The sequence below is a fragment of the Artemia sp. Qi Xiang Cuo genome, chromosome 14, assembly GCF_049724085.1.
Source record: "Artemia sp. Qi Xiang Cuo chromosome 14, ASM4972408v1, whole genome shotgun sequence".
In the NCBI taxonomy this organism is placed as follows: domain Eukaryota; kingdom Metazoa; phylum Arthropoda; class Branchiopoda; order Anostraca; family Artemiidae; genus Artemia; species Artemia sp. Qi Xiang Cuo.
Genome location: NC_142807.1, coordinates 55,816,655 through 55,841,735, shown reverse-complemented (window position 1 = coordinate 55,841,735; position 25,081 = coordinate 55,816,655). Strand labels below are relative to the sequence as shown.

The window sequence follows — 25,081 nt, the reverse complement described above, 5'->3', positions numbered from 1 at the left end:
TCGTTTTTAAAGAATGCCATGAAATCTGGCTACTTCTCCATGAAAAAGCCCCTCCTGCCCAAGGATTTATTTTCTAGACAATTCAATCCTGGTGAAAATTTACCCCAGACGATTACCCTTAACATCTCCAAGCGTAAAATGAGTAGGCAATGAGAAAGCAAGACATAAGAAGAATTTTGTACAAGAACCATTACCCCAGTGTAAAATTTCCCCTAAAAATTCACCCCTTGAAAACTCAACTATCCATGGAAAGTTATACCTGAGCATATCCCACCAGAAGAAAATCCCCCCCCCCGAAAAATGCATTCATACTTCCCAATAACAAATACTATACGTAAAAAATAGGTAAATTTTCTAACTTAAAGACCTTTACCCAGCGGCTGTGGGAGGGTCACGATATCACCAAAGGCATAGTTATTCGGCCTGTCAGCTATGTTGAACAAAATGGCTATCTCAAAATTTTGATCAAAAGATTTTGAGAAAAAAAGAGGCGTGGGAGGGGTCTAGTTGCCCTCCAATGTTTGGTCATTTAAAAAGTGCACTAGAACTTGATGGTGTGATTTTCATTAAGATGCTATGAATTTTAAGGGGTGTTTCCCCCTTTTTTCAAAAATCAGGCAAATTTTCCTCAGGCTCATAACCTTTCATGGGTACGATTAAACTTATTGAAACTTGTATATTTGACAAAAGCATAAAACCCTGATTCTTTTTATATATCTATTGGTATCAAAATTCCGTTTTTTAGAGTTTCGGTTACTATTGAGCCGGGTCCTCCTTACTTACAGTTCGTTACCACGAACTTTTTGATTAATGAAATGAAAAAGATTCAAGATTTTAGTGATTTTAAAGAAAACTGAAAGAAAAATTATTAAGTAAGCATGAATTTTAGTTTTGTTTGTTTTGGAGGAGATTTGATTCGATGTAAATTAAGTTGTAATTTTTTGTTGGCTGGTGAATGTGACCCCATAATATGGTATGTAGTTGCTTTTCTTGTAGCTTTATTATTTTTTTCTTTATTTTATTCTAATCATATTGAATTTAAATATAAATATATATATATATATATATATATATATATATATATATATATATATATATATATATATATATATATATATATATATATATATATATATATATATATATATATATATATATATATATATATATATATATATATATATATATATATATATATATATATATATATATATATATATATATATATATATATATATATATATATATATATATATATATATATATATATATATATATATATATATATATATATATATATATATATATATATATACATATATATATATACATATACATATATATATATATATATACATATATACATATATATATATATATATATATATATATATATATATATATATATATATATATATATATATATATATATATATATATATATATATATATAAATATATATATATATATATATATAAAAAAATATATATATATATATATATATATATATATATATATATATATATATATATATATATATATATATATATATATATATATATAGATATATGCGTGTATTTTTTACCTGATTCATCTTACGTCAGCCGTTTGGTTTTGGGAGAATTATAGTGATTTTTGTATGTAAATTGTTGTTGAAGTTAAATAAATGCATCAATATCAAAATTATATTTAGGGACCTACGCTCCTTCTCCGAATATGGCAGGAGAGTGTCTGGATCTCCTTGATGATTCAGGGTTAGATCCATGGGACAGGGTAGATGGAAATTCGAATGTCTACACCGCTTTCGAGTCCCAGCTGCAATCCCAGTTTAAGCATTCATATTCTTTTGAAGCTTAGAGAGAATGTACCTAGAGTAAAGCCAAATGTCTACCAAAAAATACTAAACAGCTTTCTTTGCTTAGTGAAGTCGTTAACTGGCTTCAGGATTTCAAAGGCATTGGGTCTGCAAAATTATTTAATTTTGAAGTCTAGTAGCACTAAGGCTGTCTAATATGTCTCCTTGGCTATTGATGCTTTCCATCAAAATTTTGGGTCTTTGATTGTCTCCTTGGCAAAATGTTGATTGTTCAGCCACTCCTTTGACTTAGCCATTTGATTGACTCGGCTATTTGATTGCTCCTTTGATTGTTCAGCCATTTGGCTCTTTGGCAAAATTTTGATTGTTAAGCCACTCCTCTCTAAGAATCCCACAAAAATTACCAGTTGCTGATTCAGCCACATTCAATATAGTTAAGTTTTCATCAAGGAATATAGAAATTTATGTGGCTGGAAACCGGCGCTAAAGTCAAAAATAAAAATAGCAATGCCATCAAACGTTTGACGACTTTGGTTGACCAAAAACTGGCCCATGCTTGCCTTTTCAAATACTTTGAAATACAAGGGAGAGTAAAAGAAGCAGAATTATGTCCCCAGTAGGCCTACCAGCTTAAATTCAACTAGCCTAAATAACCTGCCAAGATTTTCCTAGCCTAGACCTACTTTGTGCAAAATGGATTTTGACTTAAAATAATTTTGAATAATAAAAACAAATGATTAATTATAACTTAATGAGAAATTTCAGCTTTAATTTTATTGCGTTGTAGATTAATCACATTAAATATCTAATTTTCTTTGAGAGCTTCTACTTTTCTTTATAAGTTCACCAGCCACTACATTGTAAGTGGCTCTAGTGGTTTTTAGTCCCTATCTTTCCATGTTAAATCGCCAATGATTCAACCCTTATAAATCTCCTATTCTCTTTCGCTTTCGACCTAGTTCAAACTTCCTCTTGAATATTTCAGTTGGCCAACTATTTAAGGTTAACACGAGAGAATTCTGTGTAACACCAAGGGAGGGCACGACATTCCGCGGGAGAGTTAAGAATAAGGAAATGGCGAAGCAAACCCCTAAAGGGAAGCAGAGATGACTTTTATAACGGTGGGAGAAATCTTTGCATTCCGTAGGAAAAAGGCAGAGGCGGGATCGACCAGGTCAACTTGTGTAGAAAAATGAGACGTACAAATTCCGGCTGCCAATGAAAATGTTTCTGAAATTCATGATTTTTTGGGAGACTTTTTAGAAAATAAGGAATTTCAAGTAATATATATCAAAGATGAGGCACCTAATGGGCCACAAAAGATTAAAAACAAATTTATAGTGCACATGTTCCTGCGAAAAGTTTGAGAAAATCTTGTCATATATGAAAAAATCAATGTTGGAATTCAGTTCCCATTCGATGATGATCTATTTATTTCTTCTTAAAAAAAAGAGAATAAAAGAGAAAAAAAATGTAAAACGATACAGCAATAGAGAAATTCAGTCTAAGATGGTGGACACTGGAGTCCAATTCACATTTGATGGTTATTTATTTTGCGTGACTGAAAAATTAGAGAAAATTGGAAATCAAATGTAAAAAAGAAATATAGATTTGCAAATTAAATTTGCAACGACTGAACAGTAAGATTTTGGCAAAATTAGAAAACTACGAGAGGACCAAGGATCTTAGGGGGATGAAGGAGGAAATGACCCCTTGGGACAACCAGAGATGATCAAAAGGTAGATATAAAAGGACTACAGCGGGTTTTGGAAAAATCGGGTGGTGTTGAATTTTGGATTGGATTGGAAAAGCTTGGGAAGGAATTTCGGATCTGCCTTATCAACAACTCTAAGGGGTATTTGGGTTCGTTTCAGGGGGAGCAGTCACTTGATGAAGAACCCCTCAGAAGAGTCTTGAAAGATAGCTAGGCTCATCAAGAAACAACAGCTGGGCAAGTCGTGATCCCTTTACCTGCCAAACTAGGGTCCCTAGGAGACATTCTCTCCCAATACCAGTCACAGCCTGTTCCCTCCAAATCTTCACCCGGCAGCCCCATGCCTCGTTCTTGCCCTGTATTGGTATTGATATTTATTCCTCCCCAAACTTTTTTCTTGATCCTTATATTCACGTTTCATCTTCAGTTAGCATTGACGTCTGTTCTTTATTCGATTATCCTATGGGATAGGAGCAAGTGAAGTGCATTCATGTTTGACTCTGAATTTTATTCCATAATCCTGTACCACAATCGGTACCACAACCCTTTTGCATCTTTTGTCACGAGCAATTTTAAACCAAGCCAATTCTTTCAACCTGGGGCAATTCTTTTTTTGATTCAGATATAGATTTTTTTTCATTTTTGGAGGGTAAGATGTAAGTTGAGCTAGTCCCTCTTGGCGTTTAGCATCGTTGCCAGAATCATATTCTTTGCTTCTCTCAAATCATTGAAATGTATGTTCGTGAGAGGAAGAAACTTTCTTGTTTATCATTCTACAAACCCCTGACAAGCAATGATTTATTGTGTTATTTCCGTATAGTTCCATCTAGCATTATATCAATGTATCCAATCGAGTTTATATATATATATATATATATATATATATATATATATATATATATATATCAGCAAACTCACTTAAAAGTACCTGTCTTAGAAGGTACAAACTAAAATTTCAACCATCTCCGTTTCAAAAGTGATGCTTGAAAGTGGCAGTTTTTAAGTTTTATGTGATACTTAAAATTGGCACTAATAATGCCATTTTTATATAAACTTGAATCAGAATTAATTTTTTGTTTAATATGGCTCGTAAATAATTAGGAATTATTTACCGTCGTATTATCAAATTCTGCCGTTTTATTATATACATTCGTTTCAATTGATGTCATTTATTTCTCCTCTTTTTGCGACTTTCCAGAAGCACATAAAGAGCAAAAAAAAATCAAATTAAAGGACACACGTCGTAAAATTTTGGATTTTTTTTGGTATTAAAAAAATAAAAAAACAAAGAACATTTAAGAAACCAAAAGGCGTTTTCAGACAGACGAAAAATCCGGGTGAAATTCACACTCTTTCCGTTTTTTTTCGTTTTTCGTCAAACGTCAAGTACAGCAAATGTGACCTCAGAACGTATTTATGCAAACTGCTTTTGAAAATAATATTTAAAATCATTTGTAATGAGAAAGCGGGAGTATACCATTGCTTTCGACGATAGAAATTTCATTAATTTTTAATTGGATTTGACGGGATGTTTTGAGTTTTCGGGGTCTTTCCCTCAATTCCCCTAAAAACTGTTTTCATAATTACAAATTGGCATGAAATTGAAATTCTGAAATACCATTTTGACTTGTGTTTTTTATTCAGTTACCCTTTCACCGTTACTAGGAAAGGGTCGTCCAATTTTAGTTTGGTGTTTTTATTTTAAGGTTTGGTTTTTACATTTTTATCAGTTTTATTTTGCACTGAGGACGGTCAAGCGGAGGTCTTGACCGAAATATTTGCATAATTTTTCAATTTTTTCACTGGCTGTTAATTGTCCTCGTTTCCTTTCTTCGCGATTTTTTGTTTACAAATTGGCGTTAAGCTAAATCTGAATAAAAGTTACAATTTAACATTTAATGTTAATTTAAATTTTCTTTCATTAGACAGTTTCATTTACAGTGAATTCTTACAATTTTGGTTAATACCAAAGTTGTCTTTTACTATGCTGCAATTGTAGCTGGAATCGTAGTAATGGTCTCACGATTAAAGTAAAGCAGAGCCATAAGATACAGGGCTAATTTAGAAGGCTATTAATATATTAAAGTAAGGCTATAAATTATAGTAAACTTTAATCTTAGCCATCGAACTCTTTTTTTTCCTTATTATCCCCCTGCTTTCACGTCATTTCTCTTTTTTCTTTTTTCTATACCTATTTTTGCTGATTATAGTATTAATTGGCTGAATTTTTCTTTTCTTATCCATCCCTGAGTTAAAAATTTTTGCATGATTTACATCCTTTTTTCCTATATTAATTATCTCTTTAACCAAAAGTCCAAGCAATAAAATATTTTACATATTTATGTACAGTCACTTTTATTTCTCGATGATTAGCATTTATAATCTTACCTTTGCATATCCTGTCCCTGAAATAATCCTTTTTTTCTTTAATTTTTTCCTAAGCTAAATAATCTCTTTAACAAAATTGCATGTGAAAATATGATTTTTCCAATTTGTAGTGATTAGTTCAGTGTTTGCTACTTTTTAGTGATAATAAATAACTGATAAGGAGTGGACAGTAGTAAGCCTGTATAAGGTTTCAATTACACAAGGAATTACACAAGAATATATGTGCAGTTTCACACCTACACACCTTACCAGGGGCAGTCAACTATTACTACGAACAGTACATGTCTTACCAGACGGGTTTCTGAGGCAACACCCATTTTTTGGGGGCCAATCCGAGAGAGCGGAGGCTACTCCATATACGATAACTTGATTAGTAATTGGATTCAAATATAAGGAGTGATTTTTCTTGTATTCAAAGGTTTATTGGACTTTTCTGTAAAATGGTTAACAGCCAAGCTTTCGGCTATTAGCATTCAATGGTAGGTTTAATGATGGTATATGGGAATTAATAACTATCAACTATACAAGGAATATGCGCAGATACGTAATGGATTTGACGCCTACAAGAGACATTAATATAAATTATTTAAAGGTTTATTGGACTTTTCTGTAATATGGCCAGCAGCAAAGATTCCGGCTATTAGCATTCGACGGTAGGTTTAATGACAGTAAATGGGATAAATAACTATATTTACGAAAAAGATATTATACTGGCATAATTCTGCAAATGAATGATCTTGATTGGTGATTGAACAATAGGGGTGAAAATGATCTTAATTGGTGATCGGATTGTATGAAGGTTGTAAAAAGGGTTAAACTAATTACCAGTTAAGGTAAGCCCAAAGGGGTTTTTAAATCACAGGGAATTAATTATAAATTTGGAACAGCATCAATCTTTGGAAATGTTTAACTATGATAAAATGACCTTGTGAATTGACCTAGCTTTACTTCTCCCAGGTGTTCTACATAATACACAAGTATCGCTTGAACAGTATTGTCATTATAAAATATGCTCTAACATCCTAGTATACTAAAAAGTTGATACTAATAGAGATTTAAATGGCAAGAAATGAATTTTAATAAAGAAATTCAGAACAGTCCTTAAAAATCCTTGGAAATCAAGTAGTGAGACGATTATGAGTATGAACCGTCAAGGATTGTAACTACCAATAACCCTAGCCAACAAGGACCTCAACGCCCAAAGGTCCCCTACCCCCAACATCCAAGGGACCCCTCCCCCCCATTTTTTGGGCCCCCCCCCCCCCTTTTTTCGACTTTTTTTTACATCCATTAGAATGACATTAAACATACTTAAAACATAAAAAAAATCACATTTAATATTTTCCAAATTCAAAATGAGAATGATATAGAAATTTTTGTCGTGACTTTTACTATTAGAAAAATATTGTTTGTAGTAGCCTAGCACTTTTTTTTATTGGACTAATTTTTTTTTTACTTGGAAATTATTCAACTTTTTTTATGTATCTTAAAATGACATGAAATATGCTTACGGCTCTAACAATTATACTCTAACCTAGCTCATAGACACAATGCGGCTTTCCCACTGGTACTCTATGGTCGGTTATCGACACTACCTAGTTTACTGCATGTATTAAATCAATATTTTTTACGCAGTGGAACGATAAAAACATAACTAATATCTCTAAAAAGTGAAGATGAAGCATTGTCAGAAAGTGTGTCCACATGATAGTGTTATTATAAGATTGAATGCTGACAAAGAGAAGTATTTAAACTATGAAATAAGTACAAGTGGTAGCACTATCGGAAACGTATGCATGCATCGTCATGACAGTAAGGAATTAAATTTCTTTGGAGTACAAAAAATTCCATTGTACAAATGGTGGATATGCGAGATTGAGATCACTGGAGATGATTGCACTCAAAGAGAAAGCTAACATAAAAATAATAGTGGCTGAAGAGGGGTATCTTCTTGCTATTGCTTCCGGTAACATGCTACCTGTTGATAGGACCTATCGTCATCTTTTAGATATTAGCATTCAAAAGAAAGCAAAGCCAGAAAGAAAGGCCTACTCTTCTACTAATATCATAAGCCATATCTTGTCTACGTGCCGGAACTGTTTCCTTTGTAAAAATGATGTTGTAATAGACAGTGAAATTGCCGGAAGAATAAAAAGAGCATTAGTAGAAAATATCACTAAGAAATATAAAGATGAATCAATGAAAAACAAAGTGCCAGCAAACGTTACTACCATTAATCAAACAATCAATGAATCAAATAATACTAAAGACGAAACGCCTATTGAACCTTTCGGTGACACACCAGTAAATATTGTGTATGACTCAAAATGGAACAATGATTATTCTACCGATTACGAGTTAAGAGAAGACAATAGCTACAATATCTAGAGAGAACATGGAGAACTATTTTATGGAACAGATTCAAAAGGTCCAAAGTTGATCATTGCTATTAATAATGTATAATAATGTATCTACCATATATTTATATTAATATCATATATGTCATTATTTCATTAAAATTATGATATCTATTACTTTGTTATATTTCCATTATTCCTAGGGTACGCTAAAGAGAGAAAGACAAAAACACAACCATATACATAGATTCAGACAAACAAACCGACAAGGACGGGCATGGGGAGAAGCAAACACACGCCCAGACACATAGGCAAAGAGACTAAGAGAGACCAAAACACATATAACTACATAGATTAAGACATACAAACCGACAGTGACAGGCACTGGGACAAGCAAACACACGACCAGACATAAAGTTAAAGAGACTGAGAGAGAGACTAAAACAAATACAACTATATAGACTCAGACATGCAAACCGACAAGGACAAGCACTGGGAGAAGCAAACACCCGCCCAGACACACAGGCAAAGAAAATGAGAGTATGGATTAAGACGTAAAAATCAACAATGACAGACACTGAGAGAGAGGCAAACACCCATCCAGATGCACAGGCAAAGAGAGTGAGAGTAAAAAATGCATAAAAAAACATAGATTCAGATATAAAAACCGACAATGACAGGTACAGGGAGAGGCAAACACCCACCCAGATACGTAGGTAGAGAGAGTGAGAGAGATAAAACCACATACAAATATATAGATTAAGACTTACAAACAAACAAAGACGGGCACTGAGATAAGCAAACACCCACCCAGACACAGGCAAAGAGAGTGAGAGAGACTAAAACAAATACAACTCTATAGATTCAGACATACAAACCGAGAAAGACAGGCAGTGAGATAAGCAAACACCCGCCCAGACACACAGGCAGTGGAAGTCAGAGATACAAAAAACACATACAAATACATAGATTAAGACATACAAACCGACAAATACAGACTCTGTGAGAAGCAAACACCCACCCAGATTCACAAGCAATGGAAGTGAGAGAGAGACACAAAAAACACATACAAATACATAGAATAAGACATACAAACCAACAAAGACAGACAATGAGAGAAGTAAACACCTACCCAGATTCACAAGCAATGAGAGTGAGAGTTTGGATTCAGACATAAAAACTGACAATGACAGACACTGCAAGAGAGGCAAACACCCATCCAGATACACAGGCAAAGAGAGTGAGAGAGTCAAAAATGCATAAAAATACATAGATTCAGACATTCAAACCGACAGTGACAGGTACTGGGAGAAGCAAACATCCGCCCAGACACATAGGTAGAGATAGTAAGAGAAATAAAAACACATACAAATATATAGATTAAGACATACAAACCAACAAAGACAGGCACTGAGACAAGCAAGCACCCGCCCAGACGAACACAAGCAAAGGAGGTGAGAGAGACAAAAACACATACAAATATATATATTCAGACATACAAACCGTCAAAGACAGGCACTGAGAAAAGCAAACACCCGCCCAGACACACAAGCAATGGAAGTGAGAGAGACAAAAACACTGTATTTTTCATAACTTTTTTTTGAACAAAATTGGAACAAAAATTCCAAATGAATTTCCTATTATCCTTAGAGCACGAGAAAGCCTGTAAATAAAAATTTCTTCTGGTACTGAAAGGTGATCACCAGGATAGCGTCTTAATAATTATGTTTTCAAGGGAAAAGCTGCATCTCCAACAATCACATATGGTAAGTAGGTGGCACTTCCTGTATCAATTGTATCACTGGCTGGAAGATCTAAAGTACAGTCAATCACTTTCTTACCAAGAGTTGAATTGCCAATCACAGAACCGTCACTTTGCCGACCATAACTGCGTATGTCAACATAGACAAACCGATTGTTTGCATCGCACATAGCCATCAAGACTATACTGTGGAACTGCTTGTGGTTAAAATATTGTGACCCTGAGTTTGGTGGAGCCTGGATTCTAATGTGCTTCCTATTAATAGCTCTAAGACATTGGGGGAAGCTCCATTTCACTGCAAACTCATGGGCATTTTCCTTCCAGTCACATTGCTCACTAGAAAATCATAGAAATAATGGGGACAGCACTTGGCAGATTGCATTCAGTGTTCCATATAATTTAGTTGGCAATCAACCTTCCCAGGTAATATGTGAAGCTTTGGTTTCTCTGTGTACCACCAGCTGCAAGATGTTTTAATGTCACTTCAAGCCTTTCTTTAGGAGAAATAGCTGTTCTGAAGTTTGTATTTTGTCTTGCAATATATGGTGCAACCAGACCAACCAGGTAATCAAATTGCTTATGTGACATTCTGAAATAGTCATGAAACCAATCTGCATCCGTCAAACGCAGGTTATTGATTAGTAAGTTTCAAACACCATTTTCACTTCTCATATTCAAAGTCTGTGACCCAAAATTTTCTTTTTCTCGTAGTCTTTGAGGCTTGTAAGCCTTTTCTCTTCTTTCTCCTTCTAAGTAAGCACAATAACAAAACTGTTGTAGCCTGTGATCCATTTTGAATCTCAAGCCAATTTTTCCGATGGCCAGAACAAAAATCTATCCAGAAAAACTATCTGGACAGTGAAAACTTTGTTCCGGTTTGAAAATCCGGAATTCCCAGATTTTTTTTCTGTCCAAAAACAAATCTGCTCAGAAAAAATTTCTGGGCAGTTAGAACTTATACGACTGCCAAGCGAGCCGTATTTTCAAAAAACTTCAGGGATAACAAAGGAAAAGTCGTTTTGCTGAATTTAGTAAACTGAACTATATAATTTAGAGGCAGAAAATTTGAATTTTTGGAATTGCTTCTCAATGGATCAGTCAAATATACGGAAAAGTATTGCTATAATAAGCAATATAGTCTGTTCAATCACTGTCATTCTGATAAACAAATGGATTTATAAAGAAATCGGGTTCCCTAATGTAACCCTGACGTTCATACATTTTGTGATGACATTTGTTGGATTATACATCTGTGAAAAGTTCAACATTTTCTGCCAGAAGGTGAGACATGCTTTGTGTTATTAAATGTGAATATAAAAATCAATTTTTTTAAGAGCTGGTTACATTTGATGTTTTTATATCTCTGCTAGAATTTGGACAAGCTTAGGCTAACTGGCCTAAAGTAGGCTAGGCTACTGAAATTACAAAGACAAATCAGATAAAGTAAAAGATTAAATAATATACTGTTCATTTCTCCAATCAATGCTCTTTCCAAATATTTAATGACTGAAATCACAACTAGAAAGTTTTTAGTGTATAAAAGCTAGCTTAGATCTGCCTAGGCCTAAGTGCTGCCTAGCAGACATCCACCACATGGCTAATATGAGAGTAAAGTTCATTTTTGATGCAAATAGATGTTATATTTAGATTGAGGATGCAATTCTAGGTATATATTTACACATTAGGGGGGTAGGGGTATATATTCTGCAAATATAGCCTATGGGCCTGGGCTCTAAGAAATTCATGAATTTCTTAGAAAAACTAGAAAAACAAGCAAAGAAGTGAAGATAAAGGCTCTCCTCCTGCAAAATGTGTTAAATAGGATTATTCTACATATTATGGAGTAAGAATTGTTTTCCTAATGTTTCCTTTTGTCTAGCTAGACTCCTAGGCTTGAAATACTGGTTGGATGGTTGGCTAATTTAAAGATTTGTATATACATACACTGTCAAAATAGCCATCTGGTGGTATCCGACACAATAGTGCTGTATAAGTAAAGAACAGTGTTGGCACAATGTATTTCATAGGCCTATATTTTTTTGTGGGGGAGGGGGGTTCAGACCAGGGCACTTTGTATAGAAGGAGTTGTTTTAGAAACTTAAGAAAGGACTCATTTGAGTAGAAATTGAAAGTTCTGGTCACCTTTTTAATAGTCAAAAGTGATTGGAGGGACCTCCCCCCCATGACCATCATTTCTGATTTCTCCAAATGCATCCAGTATGCCTTGAAACTTTGAGATGGCCATTTTATTCAGCATAGTTTAAAAGTTCATTAATTATGTCTTTGATGATGATGACCTCCCTCAGCCCTCTGGGCAAAGGCTATAAGCTATAGGCCATTCTTTGCCCATTATTAAGGTTATTATGGAAGGTGTGGTCATATAAACTTTGGAGGGGGCTCATTGGATTGGAAATCAGAAGTTCTAGTGCCCCTTTTAAGAGTCAAAAGTTATTGAAGGGCAACTACCCCCCCTCCATGTCCTTGCTCCTCCAAAGTTTTTAGTGTATAAAAACTAGCTTAGGGCTCTATATGGCCTCATTAGGGAGGGGCGGAAAGGCTGGGATACCATGGTCTTGGTAGCAACCAATATATTAGGAATAAGCATTGCATTGGATGGTATTATTTATATTGTTAAGTTCACAAGAGGACATCCAAAAGAGTATTACAGCCCTAGACCATATACTAGAGTTTGTTGATTTTGTGGTTTGTATTGTTTTATTATGCTTTCTTCTCATCAACAGTTAGAATACATTTCTAGATAAGAGGCTATTTAGGCTACTTGCTTTGAAAGGAGTTGAGCTGGGTGAATAAAACTTCAAGGCATGTTTCCAGGGCCTAATCTAGGCCCTTTTTCCACAGCCTAATATTAGGAATATGCCATGAATTGGATGGCATTACTTATAGTGTTATGTTCATAAGAGGATATCCAAAAGAGTATTACACAGCCCTGGACCATATACTAGAGTTTGTTGATTTTTTGGTTTGTATTGTTTTATTGTGCTTACTTCTCCTCAACAGTTAGAATAAATTTCTAGATAGGAGGCTATTTATGCTACTCACTTAGAAAGGAGTTGATCTGTGCAAATAAAACTTCTTGGATTGTTTCCAGGGCCTAATCATAGCTCAGCTAAATCCTGATTTGTTAGGGTTTCAAGAAAAACACATTTTATCTAAAGTTTAAGGCTGGTACAGGGCCTATCTTTTATCCAATTTTCTAAGCCTTAAAAATAGAGGAAGAGCAAAGATATGAGCAAAAAACAACTCATCTAGACTGTATTCATTCCTGAAAGTTTTATTCTCATGACACAACTATTTTCCTAAATAGCAAAAGTATCTCTCATCTAGAATTTTACCACAATTAGCTTATAATTGACAAAATCACTGATTTAAAAAAAAGAATTATATATCCTAGGGAGGTATCCAACCCCATTAAGAACCCTGGGATACAATTACAATGGCAGTATTTGGAAGGCCATTTATTTTCTATCTGATTTCTGTCTTGCTATGTAAATTTACCCTAGGCTATTTGCTATCTTGGAAAGCAGGCTAGTTAAGTTTAGAAAATGAAACTTCCTGTAATGAATTCAAAGCCCAAATAATGCCACAGAAAGATGTGTGTTTATAAGCACACATCTTGTTCAAATTCAGTTTAAAGACACAAAAATCAGATAGAAAAAATAATTATATTATTCAATTTCATATTCAGTAATATCTCCAAATATAATTATCACTGTTGTAATTGTGCCCTCACCTGCTAATGGTGCAACATCTAACCCTTGGTTATACACACAAATTTGCTGGTTTTGTTGGTTATTTTTCATCAACAGTTCATTTATAATACCAGATAAAGCCAATAAAAAAAAAGAAGCAAAATCAGCAAACCTTTGTATTTAGTCTAAGGTTATATTCAGTCCCATCAAAGGGGGGGGGGGCTGGCATTCCACTGCAGTATTGATTATTACGTTTGAAAAGAGGATTGAATATTGTATTTTTTTTCTATATAATTTATTTCTTGTAACATAACATTACCCCTATTTCTACTTCCTAATTATTCCTAAGGCTTGAAAATTGTATAGAAGACCTGTCATAACTTTAGATAATAAATGTTTTTCTTAAATTTTGGTTAGAGTCTACTTTTCCTTGATTCTAGGTTTTAAAACATTATTTAATGGATTCCAATGGTTTGAGTTGGATTTTAAGCCATTGGGGGTAAATTTATGTCCTGTTCTAAACTAAGAAGTATAATAAAATTTTTTTTTTTTTCTTTTCAAAATTTGTGTTTATTATATTTTTAGATTTGCTTCCAGTTTACATTTGTTAATCCCTACCCCCCCCCCCCCTATTGCCTTGATGTAGTTCTTGAGAATGTACAAAATTCCCTAATTTTGTGGGTTTCCATAGATTTTTATACTTAATTTTTGTCAGTGATTGGTTCACAATGCCAAATAATACTGATCATAGTGCTACCTAAGTAAAGAACAAGGTTTGAACAATGTATTATAATTTTTTTTTTTTGTTTCAGACCAGGGCTCTTTGTATAGAAGGAGTCTTTGTAGAAATTTTGAAATGGGCTCATTTGAGTGGAAATTGAAAGTTCTAGTCCCCTTTTAATAGTCAAATGTGATTGGAGGGAATCCCCCCCTGCCCATCATTTCCCCAAGCACATCCAGTCAAAATTTTGAGATGGCCATTTTGTTCAGTGTAGTTGAAAGGTTCAGTAATCATGTCTTTGAGGATAACAACCCCCAGGGCAAGGGCTATAAGCTATACAAGTTGCCCATTATTAAGGTTATTATGGAAGGGGTGGTCATATCAACTTTGGAGGGGCTCATTGGGTTGGAAATCAGAAGTTTTAGTGTCCTTTTTAAGAGTCAAAAGCAATTGAAGGGCACACCCCCCCGCATCCTCTTTTCCCCAAATGCATCTGATAGAAGTTCTGAGATAGCCATTTTGTTCAAAATAGTCTGAAGATCATATAATAAGGCCTTCAAGGCAGAAACAACACCTCAATACCTGGGGCAATGGTGGCATATAAGGTTTTTATAAAGGGACGCTGTATAAACTTTAGAAGAGGCTCATTTAATTGGAAATTGAAAGTCCTAGTTCCCTTTTAAGAGTCAAAAGTCACAGAGGGCAACTAGCCCCCTCCCCCTGATACCCTCTTTTCCCCAAATGCAACTGATCAAAATTATGAGATAACTTTTTTGTTCAAATTGGTCAAGAAAACATATAACAATGCCCCCAGGTTTGACACAACTCCCCAGAGCCCTAGGGCAAGGGTTTTAAGTTATGGCTTTGGGGCATATAAGGTTTCATGGAATGGGTTTTTGTATAAATTTCAGGTGGGGCTCATTTGATTGGAATTGGAAGTTATGGTGCCCTTTTTATGAGTCAAAAGTGATTCAAGGGCAACCAAACCCCTTCTCTCTTCATGTCCACCATTTCCCAAAAACATTAAGAGGAAAGATCAACTAAATCAAAACTTGTTCTGTCCACAAAGATTACTGTTAAAGGCATTTCAGCAATATTTTTGGAATGGCTTACTGTATCAAGATGAAACTTCTGGAGCATCTTGAGTGGAATGTTCCACTGAGCAAAAGGCAGCATGTACCTGGTACTGCTGCTATTACTGTTACTACTTCTACTAATGCAACACTGTTACTGCTACTGCTGTTCCTACTCCTACCACTACTACTATGTTATTAGTACAATTAAGGCTACACATATGAAGGTGAAAATTTGACAGAATATTGAGGGGAATTTGAACTGCATTAAAACATATTATGTACATGCAGATTTGTTGTGAAGTGTTATTTATTGGTATTTGGGGGTTGTAGTTGTAGATGCCTTTATTCTCCCTTTATAGGGGAGATTAACTCTGGCCCTAAGGTAATTAAACTTTGGTAGTGTGCCTTAGGCTATGACCAAACTAATGAGGCGTACCAACTGGGGATGTTCGAGAGGCTAAAAATAGATCGTAGAGAGTTCGTCTAAAATACAATACTTTTATTCATTTACCATATAATATAATCGGATATATTCTGTCTACTGGGACTGGCTGTCCCAAGTAGACCACAAGTCTCAATAAAACAACAATAACATATAAATAGATACTTAGACACTTACAATGATAAGACAAAGTCCAAGGTATTTCTAATGAGAAAACAAACGGGCAGAGGTTCACCCGGCAAGTCAAAAAGTCTCCTCCAGTCTCAAAAATCGGGGTATATATATGAAAAACCTAACCACGTCCTTCCAGTAAATTGATGCACTTAGCCAGGAAATTGGTTATTGAGCAAGTTCCCTCCAAGCCCACACATTCCACGATTTGTATCCTTATCTTAAAAAGTGGTATTTTGAAACTTTGTTTTTGCATCTTCATATATTTTTACTCAATTAATAATTAACTAAATTAGAAAGCTTTACCACAATACTCCCCATTTAAAGAAGAATTGTCCCAATTCTCAATATTTTACTTTTAAAAAAACTTAATTTCGTTTAAATCTATTATGCTGCCATCTCTGGGTCATTTTGTGCATATTCCCTCAATGGGTTTCCTTAGGGTTATGTTTCTGGTCCCATATTGGCCATTTTCCTTTTTTTTTTTTTTTTTTTTTTCTAAGGATTACAAATTGAAATTTATACTTTTTTCTATTTTTCTCTTTATCTATGAATGACGATTAACCTTTTAACCTATTAATATGCATATGCTGTTTTACTTGACCCCAAGCGGCTTAAACATAATATTAATGGTTTTGCTAAAATTAGATTTCAAGTTATATTATACAAGTTTAGGAATCATTTGAGTTTACATTTAATTTCCCTTAATAATTTAATTTATCTATGTGACATGGCTGATATACCGTTTATTTTTCGTTTTAGAAATGCCTTGGTTAAATTACATACAATATTATTGACTTTTAAATTTTCACATATATATTTTTTTTTCACATATTTCAATAACATAAGCCATTTGGCTATGTAGCACATTTTCTAGGCCTAAATTAAGTTCTGTTTTTATCTCACTTTCTGACGAACTTGTAGTAAAGTTTGTATTACTGCTATAGTTTCCAAAATTTCAGTTTATTGAGTAAGTGATGATAGTATCAGGATATATTTGAACTGGCTTTGAAATTTAATACTTTCCAAAAATGCCTCAAAGAAATGATTTAGAAATGGATCCAAAAAGATGTTATGGAAAATTTGATTTACAAAAAAAAATTAGCTAAGGCTGTATCTAAAATAAATATTCACATTAGTATACATATAAAGCATATATTTTTACATACATAGTAGAATGAAACACTCAGCATTCGAAAGTTAATTACTTTAATTACTTTCTCCACTTTTTTTTAATCACTCCAAAAATAATATCCCGCTTAAATTGAAACATTATGTTCCTTGCTGGATTATTCTTTCAAACTTAAATACTAAACTGATTATTTTACAAATAAAAAAAAATTATTAATACTTTGACTCGAGTTCAAACATTTATATATAACATTACATCACTTGTTAAAATTTAAAGTAAATTAAAACATAGTATATACACAAGCATTGTGTAATAAACTTACACAAGCATTGTTAAGTAACAAAACTTAGATACAACATTTGTCAAAAAATACATTTGGTTAAAGTTTTAAAAAACACTATATAGTAATTTAAATATACACAAAGCATTTTTTTTAAAAGTAAATTTCTCAAAAAGCAACACTAAAATGTGTTATAACTCTTTTTTTCCATTAGCAAAACGCTCAAAATACCAATTTAATTACAATAAAAAGTATTACTACTGTCATAGCAAAGAATTCGCTTCACTATTTATCGTACTCTTTTATTTTCATATTTATGCACTCGTAGTGCCAACCGTTGTCTGCGGTTGTAGATAAAAGTTCTCTCTTTTTTTAAATTAATTAATTTCTTTGCGAGAGATTATGGTTTCGTGCAGACAGGGGTTCTTACATCCTTCCCTCTGGGGTTTGATGTTTCCTATAATACCAATATTTAAAAACATATATAATCAATCCCATAATAATTAAATCAGTTATGAAATATCCCCAAGTTCAGGCTAAAAAGCCTTTATAATAAGTGGTTCTTTCCACTTCCGTCTAGGTAAGTCTTTTTTTTCCGGGGAGCGATTTATTGTTCATTTCTTAGTAACACGAGTTTGCAAATATAATTACAGTTCTATGCGCTATGATGCGCAAAAAAAAATCACACTACGTCTATGCGCTACGCACTACGTGTGCTCAAGGGTTGTCAAAAACCTGAGACAAGTTTTTTTTCGCATACTACTAGGTTTAACTGTAGTAATTCACATATTCAAGGTTTATCCTTTTCTAAAAGAATATATATCTTTTTTTTTCAAAATTTTCTTCAACAATAGCTAAATTTGTAGCTTGAGAATCAGTTTGAAAAAGCTTGAGATGGAATTTTCTGACTTTTTACCTTCTTGTTGTGCCCTCACCTCAGTAATGTCTATTTGGTGCTTGATCACCATAAAAACGCGTCTGGTAGGCCTAACAGCAGTTTTCCTTGTGATTCTTTTCAATGTAATAGGTTTATTAAGAACAAGAGACACAACAATATATTATGTATAACTACACTTTTTATTTGTATCTAAAATCTTCAAATAGGCTCTTCCCTTTAGTAAAAAGGTGGTTCTTTTCCAAGGAATATATCCTTATCTCCATATTTCTTTTTTTTACATACGTTAGTTTTTTTTTTTTTTTTTTTTTTAAGACATATAAGCGAAAATAACTGTTTTCGCTTTAACTTCCCAACTTTAAGTTGTCTTGCCTTACATTTCGACTTCAACTTGTGTTCATTTGTCACCCAGTTTCTTTTACTTCACTTCCGTCTGGCTATTTTTTCAACTTGTATTTTTTTTCTTTATTATTTACTTCAGTGAAGCCTAAGCGGTTTTTTCAAGTCTTTTTCAGCTTTTTCAGTTCAATTGGTCTTTTCTAAGCCTATATTCATGTGTCTCCTGTTTTATTCAATAGCTTTTACAAGTTTTTACGCCGATTGTCATTCTTCGGTCAATTTCATTTTCTCCTTGTTTTTAAGGGGGGGGGGGTCTATTGTCGCAACCTGTATTATTTTGAAATTATTTTAGTTTCTCTATCCAAAAGTGTTTGTATTCTAAAAGCACTGTATTTTCCAGTTGATTTTTAGAGTACTTTTAGTTAAGTTTTGCGCCGCATTTTCTAGCCCTCCTTTGTTCATAAAAATGCAATTTTTACGATATACTGGTTGCAAATTTTATTCTAGATTTAATTACGATCCTTTTTACAATGGAAAGATAGAAAATAATCCAATTGGCAAGGCTGAATAGCTTTGAATGCCTTGCTCTGTATCTGCGGTTTATTGATAAGCTTGAGTCTGGGATAATTACAAGAATGAATTTATTCATTACTGCAAGTTTTTTTGTTGTGAAAGGTTATATTTTATTTTCAAATAAAAAGTGGATACGTTTAGTTTCTGTTAGGGTTCGACGGCTCGGGATTTGGGTGTTTGGGTTGGCACAGGTGAAAACCAATTTTTTAAACTAGGATTCTCCTGTGCCAGTTCGTTTTCTCAGATCCAAAACATTGCAAGAGTTAAAATTATTATCTTGACCTACTGTGGTTTGTTCGTGACGATGAGGTTTGAATTTGGGTTTAGTTTTACTGGATTTGTCCTTGGCTTTTACCTTCTGGTATGTTTTTAGATTATAATTTATTTTTATATCCTTTTTCACTCGTTTTGCTTTCTAAGCTTATTCTAAGTTTTGCTTAAACCTTTATAACTCTTAATTATTGTCTTTAATTTTTTTTTTCTTTTTACCAAAAATTATTATATTAAACTATAACTAATTATAATAAGATCACAGCTAGCTTGTACACATAGCCGGCACTTAATGTAAACTCTTGCTGATTTTCCTATTATAACGCTTTTTAAATTTCAATTTTAACAAATAATTTTAGCATTGCATGTATTTAACAACGAGAGGCCAGCCGTGGTTGAGCTCAACTCCAAACGTGCTAGCTTCCAATGACCCTATTTCAGTAAACCATCCTCCTTCGTTTTTTTTTTTTTTTTTTAATTATTCCCCCCGAAAAAAAAAATTTTTTAAATATAAAAAAAAAAAGAATAGCATTTTAATGCTGATTCTAAAAATGTATAATTTAATTAGGTTAACTACACCCATTTAAAAGTTACGTGGCTTTACTTATTTTCTTTTTCTGTGAAATGAAGCCTAATTCATTTTGTCAATCTTGACATTTCATCGCTTCCAAATTATTATCTCGTATTTGAAACAAAATTTGTTGCAGGAACCTATGATGTCGCTTCTGATCGGAAATAATAATTAGGTTCTGGAATTTGACGGTCATAATAGATATTTCTATAGTGGTTTTTATATTCGTTTGATTCTTATTTAATATTTATTTATTTTTATTTAATTTTTTTTTTGTTATTACTGTTTTATTCAAATATTAATCTGCTGGGGGCTGCACTTGTTCTGCCTTTCTCCGTTTCCTGGTCCGAGTTTTGTACTCCAAATTTTTGCTTTTCTTCTTTATAATAGTCGTAAGTTTTGCCGTGGTTCCTATAGTGTGGCTTACAAGGCTCCGATTCCGAGTGCTGTTTTGCTGCCTCGTCAAATCTCTTTAATCGTTGTTTCTCTTGATGTTTGGCCTTTTTCATGTGTTTTGGCGACTTGTGCTGCTGACAAGGGAAATTCTTGCTGCCCCTTTGGTTTCTTTACTGTTCTCCATAATTTTTCTCTCAAAGAAGGTTTTCTTGACGATGGTCCAGTTTTAGCTATATCGATTTCTGTTGAAGAATTTTCGGTGTCACATTCTGTTAGCTCGCGTCTGGTAGATGGCGTTTGTTCCAAAAGCCATTTTTGCGCTACGATTGTAGGTGAGTCTAGCGTATAAAAATCAGATAATTCTTTGGTTTCTTCCAATTTTTCTTCCTCTTTGGATTTAACCTCTGGTTTATTATGTCTAAAACCAGTAGGTTGTGTTTGAGGCTCTTCTATGTCGCTTTCATCGCTTGTATCCGATGAATATTGAACTGTTCTTTTTTTCTCTTGTTTGTTGTGGAAAGTTTGCAGCCAAGTCTGGGCAAAATATTCTTTCCACTTCTCCCAACTGTTATGGTCATTAAAAAGGTCATAAAATTCATATGGTCTTCTGATATATACTGGTGAGATCGTTTCTTCTATTTCTTCTTCTGAAAGTATAGGCTCTGTTTTCCACGGTTTTGAAAAATATCCCTTTTTCATTCTATTATGGTGTACTGCTTCTTCTTTTTCCTTATGCTGATGTTTTAGAAAATAAATCAAGTTATTTCATAGAATTTTTGTAATTTTATAATGTGCGTCCCATTTTAGTTTTGACTTTTTTGTTCACTCTAGGTTTATTTTTTGAAAATAAACAAAATCTCATAGACAGTCACTCGTTTTATTTTTGCTTTTTCTGTCTTATTTTCCTTTTTGTTCTGTTTTCGAATCTTCCAGATTTTCTTTAACTTGTTCCATTGCTTTTTTCATTCGCTCTGCCACCTCTTGATTATATTGGTCTAATTTGTAGTATTTTCTGTCATTTTTATTTCATATAAAAAAATTCTGGGATCTCTTATGTGTTACAAAAAAAATGGCGTTTCTTTTAAGGTACGTGAAAAAGCCGTATTTATTGCAAAGACTACAAATGGTAAATGTTCATCCCAATTTTCATTTTCCTCTCTTGCATGTATTCCCAGCATGTAAGCTAATTCCCTATGCTTACGTTCAACTTTCCCATTAGCTGTTGCAAGGTAAGACGAGGTAAACCATCGTCTAACCCCCAGATATTCTGTTATTTCGTCTAATAATTTGGCTTGAAGACATGACCTATTGTCGCTAAGTAAAACTCTCGGAAAAACCTTATGTTACAAAAATAGGCAATTAACCAAAACTTTCGCAATTGTTTTTGCGTTTTATTCTTCAATTAGAAAAGTGTATAAATATGAATTAGAATGGTTGACTATGGTGAGTACACACCTGTTTCCTTTCCTGGAAACTGGTAAACTTCCTCCGGATTCCCGAACGTCTATTGACATTATTTCTTCTACCCCTGAAGGGGTGGGGTATTAACTAATTCAGACCTAGGGGTCTTTGGTTGCGACTTTCGTTTGGCGCACTCTTGGCAGCTTTGTATGAAAGCTTTTGCTTTGGAGTACATTTTTGGAAAATGAAAATTTCCCTTCAGCCTCCCCGTAGTTTTTGCTTCTCCCATGTGACAGCCAATCGTTGCGTGTGCCATCTGTAAAATTTCTTCTTCCAGAGATTTTGGAATCACTGGAATAATTTTTAAGTGATTTTTTCTATATTCTTGTGATGGTCTATGGTATCTTACTAGAAGATTTTTACTTTCGTCCAGATCAAAATTATCTAATTCCTTTAAAAATTGTTTAAAGTGCTCTCGCAGTTCCGTTCCTTTTGATAAAAAGGATTCCATTGCTAGACAAAAATCATCTTTATTTTGATGCTTTGAAATATTTTCATTAGACAGTATTTCTACCCCTTCCAGTTCGTTCTGGATGGTTGCTACCACATTTGTTTCGTTATCTGGATTTCGTGATAAATAGTCTGGTAAAATATTTGTACGGCCCTTTATATATATTGGAGTATATGAATATGCCTGCAGACGCAGTATCCACCGTGTCAGCCGGGATGAAGTATTTTGCATCGTATGTAGCCAAACTAATGATTTTTGGTCTACCCTTAAGATAAATTTTTTTCCAAGTAAAAATTGTCGAAAATATTCTGTAAATACTATAACTGCTAAACACACTCTTTCAACTGTCGAGTATTTTTTTTCTGCTTCCGCCAGTGACCTACTGGCATATTGAACTATTGATTCTACTCCTTCAGAATTAATGTTTAATAATATGGCCCCTATACCGTATCCCGAGGCATTTGTTCATAAACATAAGTCTTGTGACAACTCTGGAAGTTTTTGTATTGTTGCCAGTAATAGTTGCCGTTTTATTTCATTTAGCGCTTGTTTTGCGTCTTTTGGACATTTGAATTTACCTGATTTCTTTAAATTGTTCGTCAAAGGTTGTGGTATTGTGGCATAATTTTCAATATATCGTCTGAAATAGCTTAATAAACCACAAACTGATCTGCAGCTTTTTTGATCTTTAGGAGGCTGTAAATTTTCTATGACTGTAAATTTTTCTGGATTTGGTAAAATAGTACCTTGGTTTATCAGGTGTCCAAGAAGTACTAATTTTGGTACTACTATTTTTAACTTTTCTGGTTTTAATTTTAAGCCTGCTTTTTCAAACTTTTCCAGTATTTTTCTAAGTCCGACCAAGTGGTCTTCCAAGTTTTCGTTAAACAGAATTACATCATCTAAATAAGCCAAGGTATCTTTTTTTCTTCCTGGTTCATTGTCTTTTAACACCAAATTCATTAGGCGACTAAAACAATTTTGACTAAATGATAAGCCAAATGGCATACGTTCAAATGTGAAGGTTCTCCCATCGTCTAAGATTACTGTAGCTTTATGCTTAGTTTCTGCATCTAAAGCGATTTGCCAATATCCTGCTATTAAATCAAAACTAGTGTAATATTTTGAACCCCCTAAGGAATCTAAAATCGAATCAATTCTTGGTAGCTTCATTACGTCTTTAACCGTAACGGCGCTTAGTGCTCTAAAGTCTATACATAATCTCCAGGTACTATCTTTTTTTCTGACTATCACTAATGGAAAGCACCAATCACTAATGCTTTCTTTAATTATACCCTGATCTTCCATTCTTTTATTTGGCTTTCTAGCCATGGCTTTAAATGATAAGGTGTTTTATACGGTGACTTTTTGATTGGAGGGCCCTCTGTTGATATCTTGTGCGTGATTAAGTGAGTTAATCCATAATCTGATTTTTGTCTTGCAAAAGTCCATTTAAAATCCCAAAGAATATTTTTCACCCTAGTTTTTACGTCTTCTGTTAAATGTTTTAAATTAAATTGTTGCGAAAAATCCGTTTTCGTCATTCCATAATCTTCTTGTGGTTGCAGTTTTAATGAGGATATATGCTCGTGGCTGGAAGTGAAGTTCACGCTTAATTCTGGACTGTTTAGAGATTTTATTTCTTAATGTGAAATCTTTTCTACTGATCCAAGTTCTACCTGGTTCAGTTTTATTTTATCATTACTTAGATTTGATAGTTTTAAGTATGTTATACCATTTTCAATTTTTATAACTTGATTCTCCGCGAAAATCATAGGGTATTCTTGTGTTTTGTACCCCCCTATCCCGGCATCTGTTGTTTTAAACCTTCCATTGTTTTGATTTAGTGCAGCTAGAATTTGAGCTCTTGCTTCCCCGGCTATTGTGACTTTTCCGCTTAATTTAGGTTACTATTTGAATCTTCACTTTCTTTATTTGTTGCTACGCAAATTTGCTTATTACTTTCATTTGCCTGGTTTATTGTGATTGTATTGGATATGGGTTCCCATACAATCCCATATTTTCTGATCGCATCTACTCCTAGGATACAAGGAAATTGTAGCTGCTTACATATTATTACTGTTACTATTATATCTTAATCCCCTGCACTAAATTTTAGTGGACATTCTCCGAAAATTGTCAGCTTGTGCCCTTTCACTGATGTTAGGGTATTTTGGCATCTGCTTAATCGATTTTTGACACTAGGAGGAAATCTATTAAAGACTTCCTCTCGAAATAATGATTTAGATGCGCCTTTATCTAGTAAATATGGTAAATTTTGAAAACACTCAATTTTAGAACGACGCAAAATCGGTAGACTATTACTATTTGTATTTGTATCACAACACTCTAAACTATAAAGGGGTTTTTGTAAGGAAACAGCTCTGTCGACCCTTACAGGCTGGTTTCTCCTTTTAAATGCCCACTGTTTGGCCAAAAATTTCTGGGATTATTCCAGTTTTATTCAGCGTTGCTACTTTAACCCTTGGTATTGTTAACTGTTTGCCTTCTGGGCCTAAATTCAGGAATGTTATTAGGTGTTTGCCAAGTATTATT

At 33.6% G+C, this 25,081-nt stretch overlaps 2 protein-coding genes across 5 annotated transcripts in view; one reads left to right on the top strand and one right to left on the bottom strand.

The window, feature by feature from the left end:
* LOC148944656 (carbohydrate sulfotransferase 11-like) overlaps window positions 1-6,005 on the bottom strand; it is a 179,915-nt gene extending 173,910 nt beyond the window's left edge. For 2 of the 3 annotated variants that reach the window (XM_089100144.1, XM_089100145.1), the window contains exon 1: window positions 5,919-6,005. In XM_089100144.1, the coding sequence (XP_088956270.1) occupies window positions 5,919-5,926 (8 nt within the window). In that variant the 5' untranslated portion in view covers window positions 5,927-6,005. The remainder of the gene's footprint in view (window positions 1-5,918) is intronic. The other variant, XM_089100146.1, reaches the window with a different exon arrangement.
* Window positions 6,006-11,076: 5,071 nt separating this feature from the next.
* LOC148944655 (solute carrier family 35 member E3-like) overlaps window positions 11,077-25,081 on the top strand; it is a 100,597-nt gene continuing 86,592 nt past the window's right edge. Inside the window, exon 1 of one of the 2 annotated variants that reach the window (XM_089100188.1) lies at window positions 11,077-11,318. In XM_089100188.1, coding sequence (XP_088956314.1) covers window positions 11,127-11,318 — 192 coding nt within the window. In that variant the 5' untranslated portion in view covers window positions 11,077-11,126. The remainder of the gene's footprint in view (window positions 11,319-25,081) is intronic. The other variant, XM_089100187.1, reaches the window with a different exon arrangement.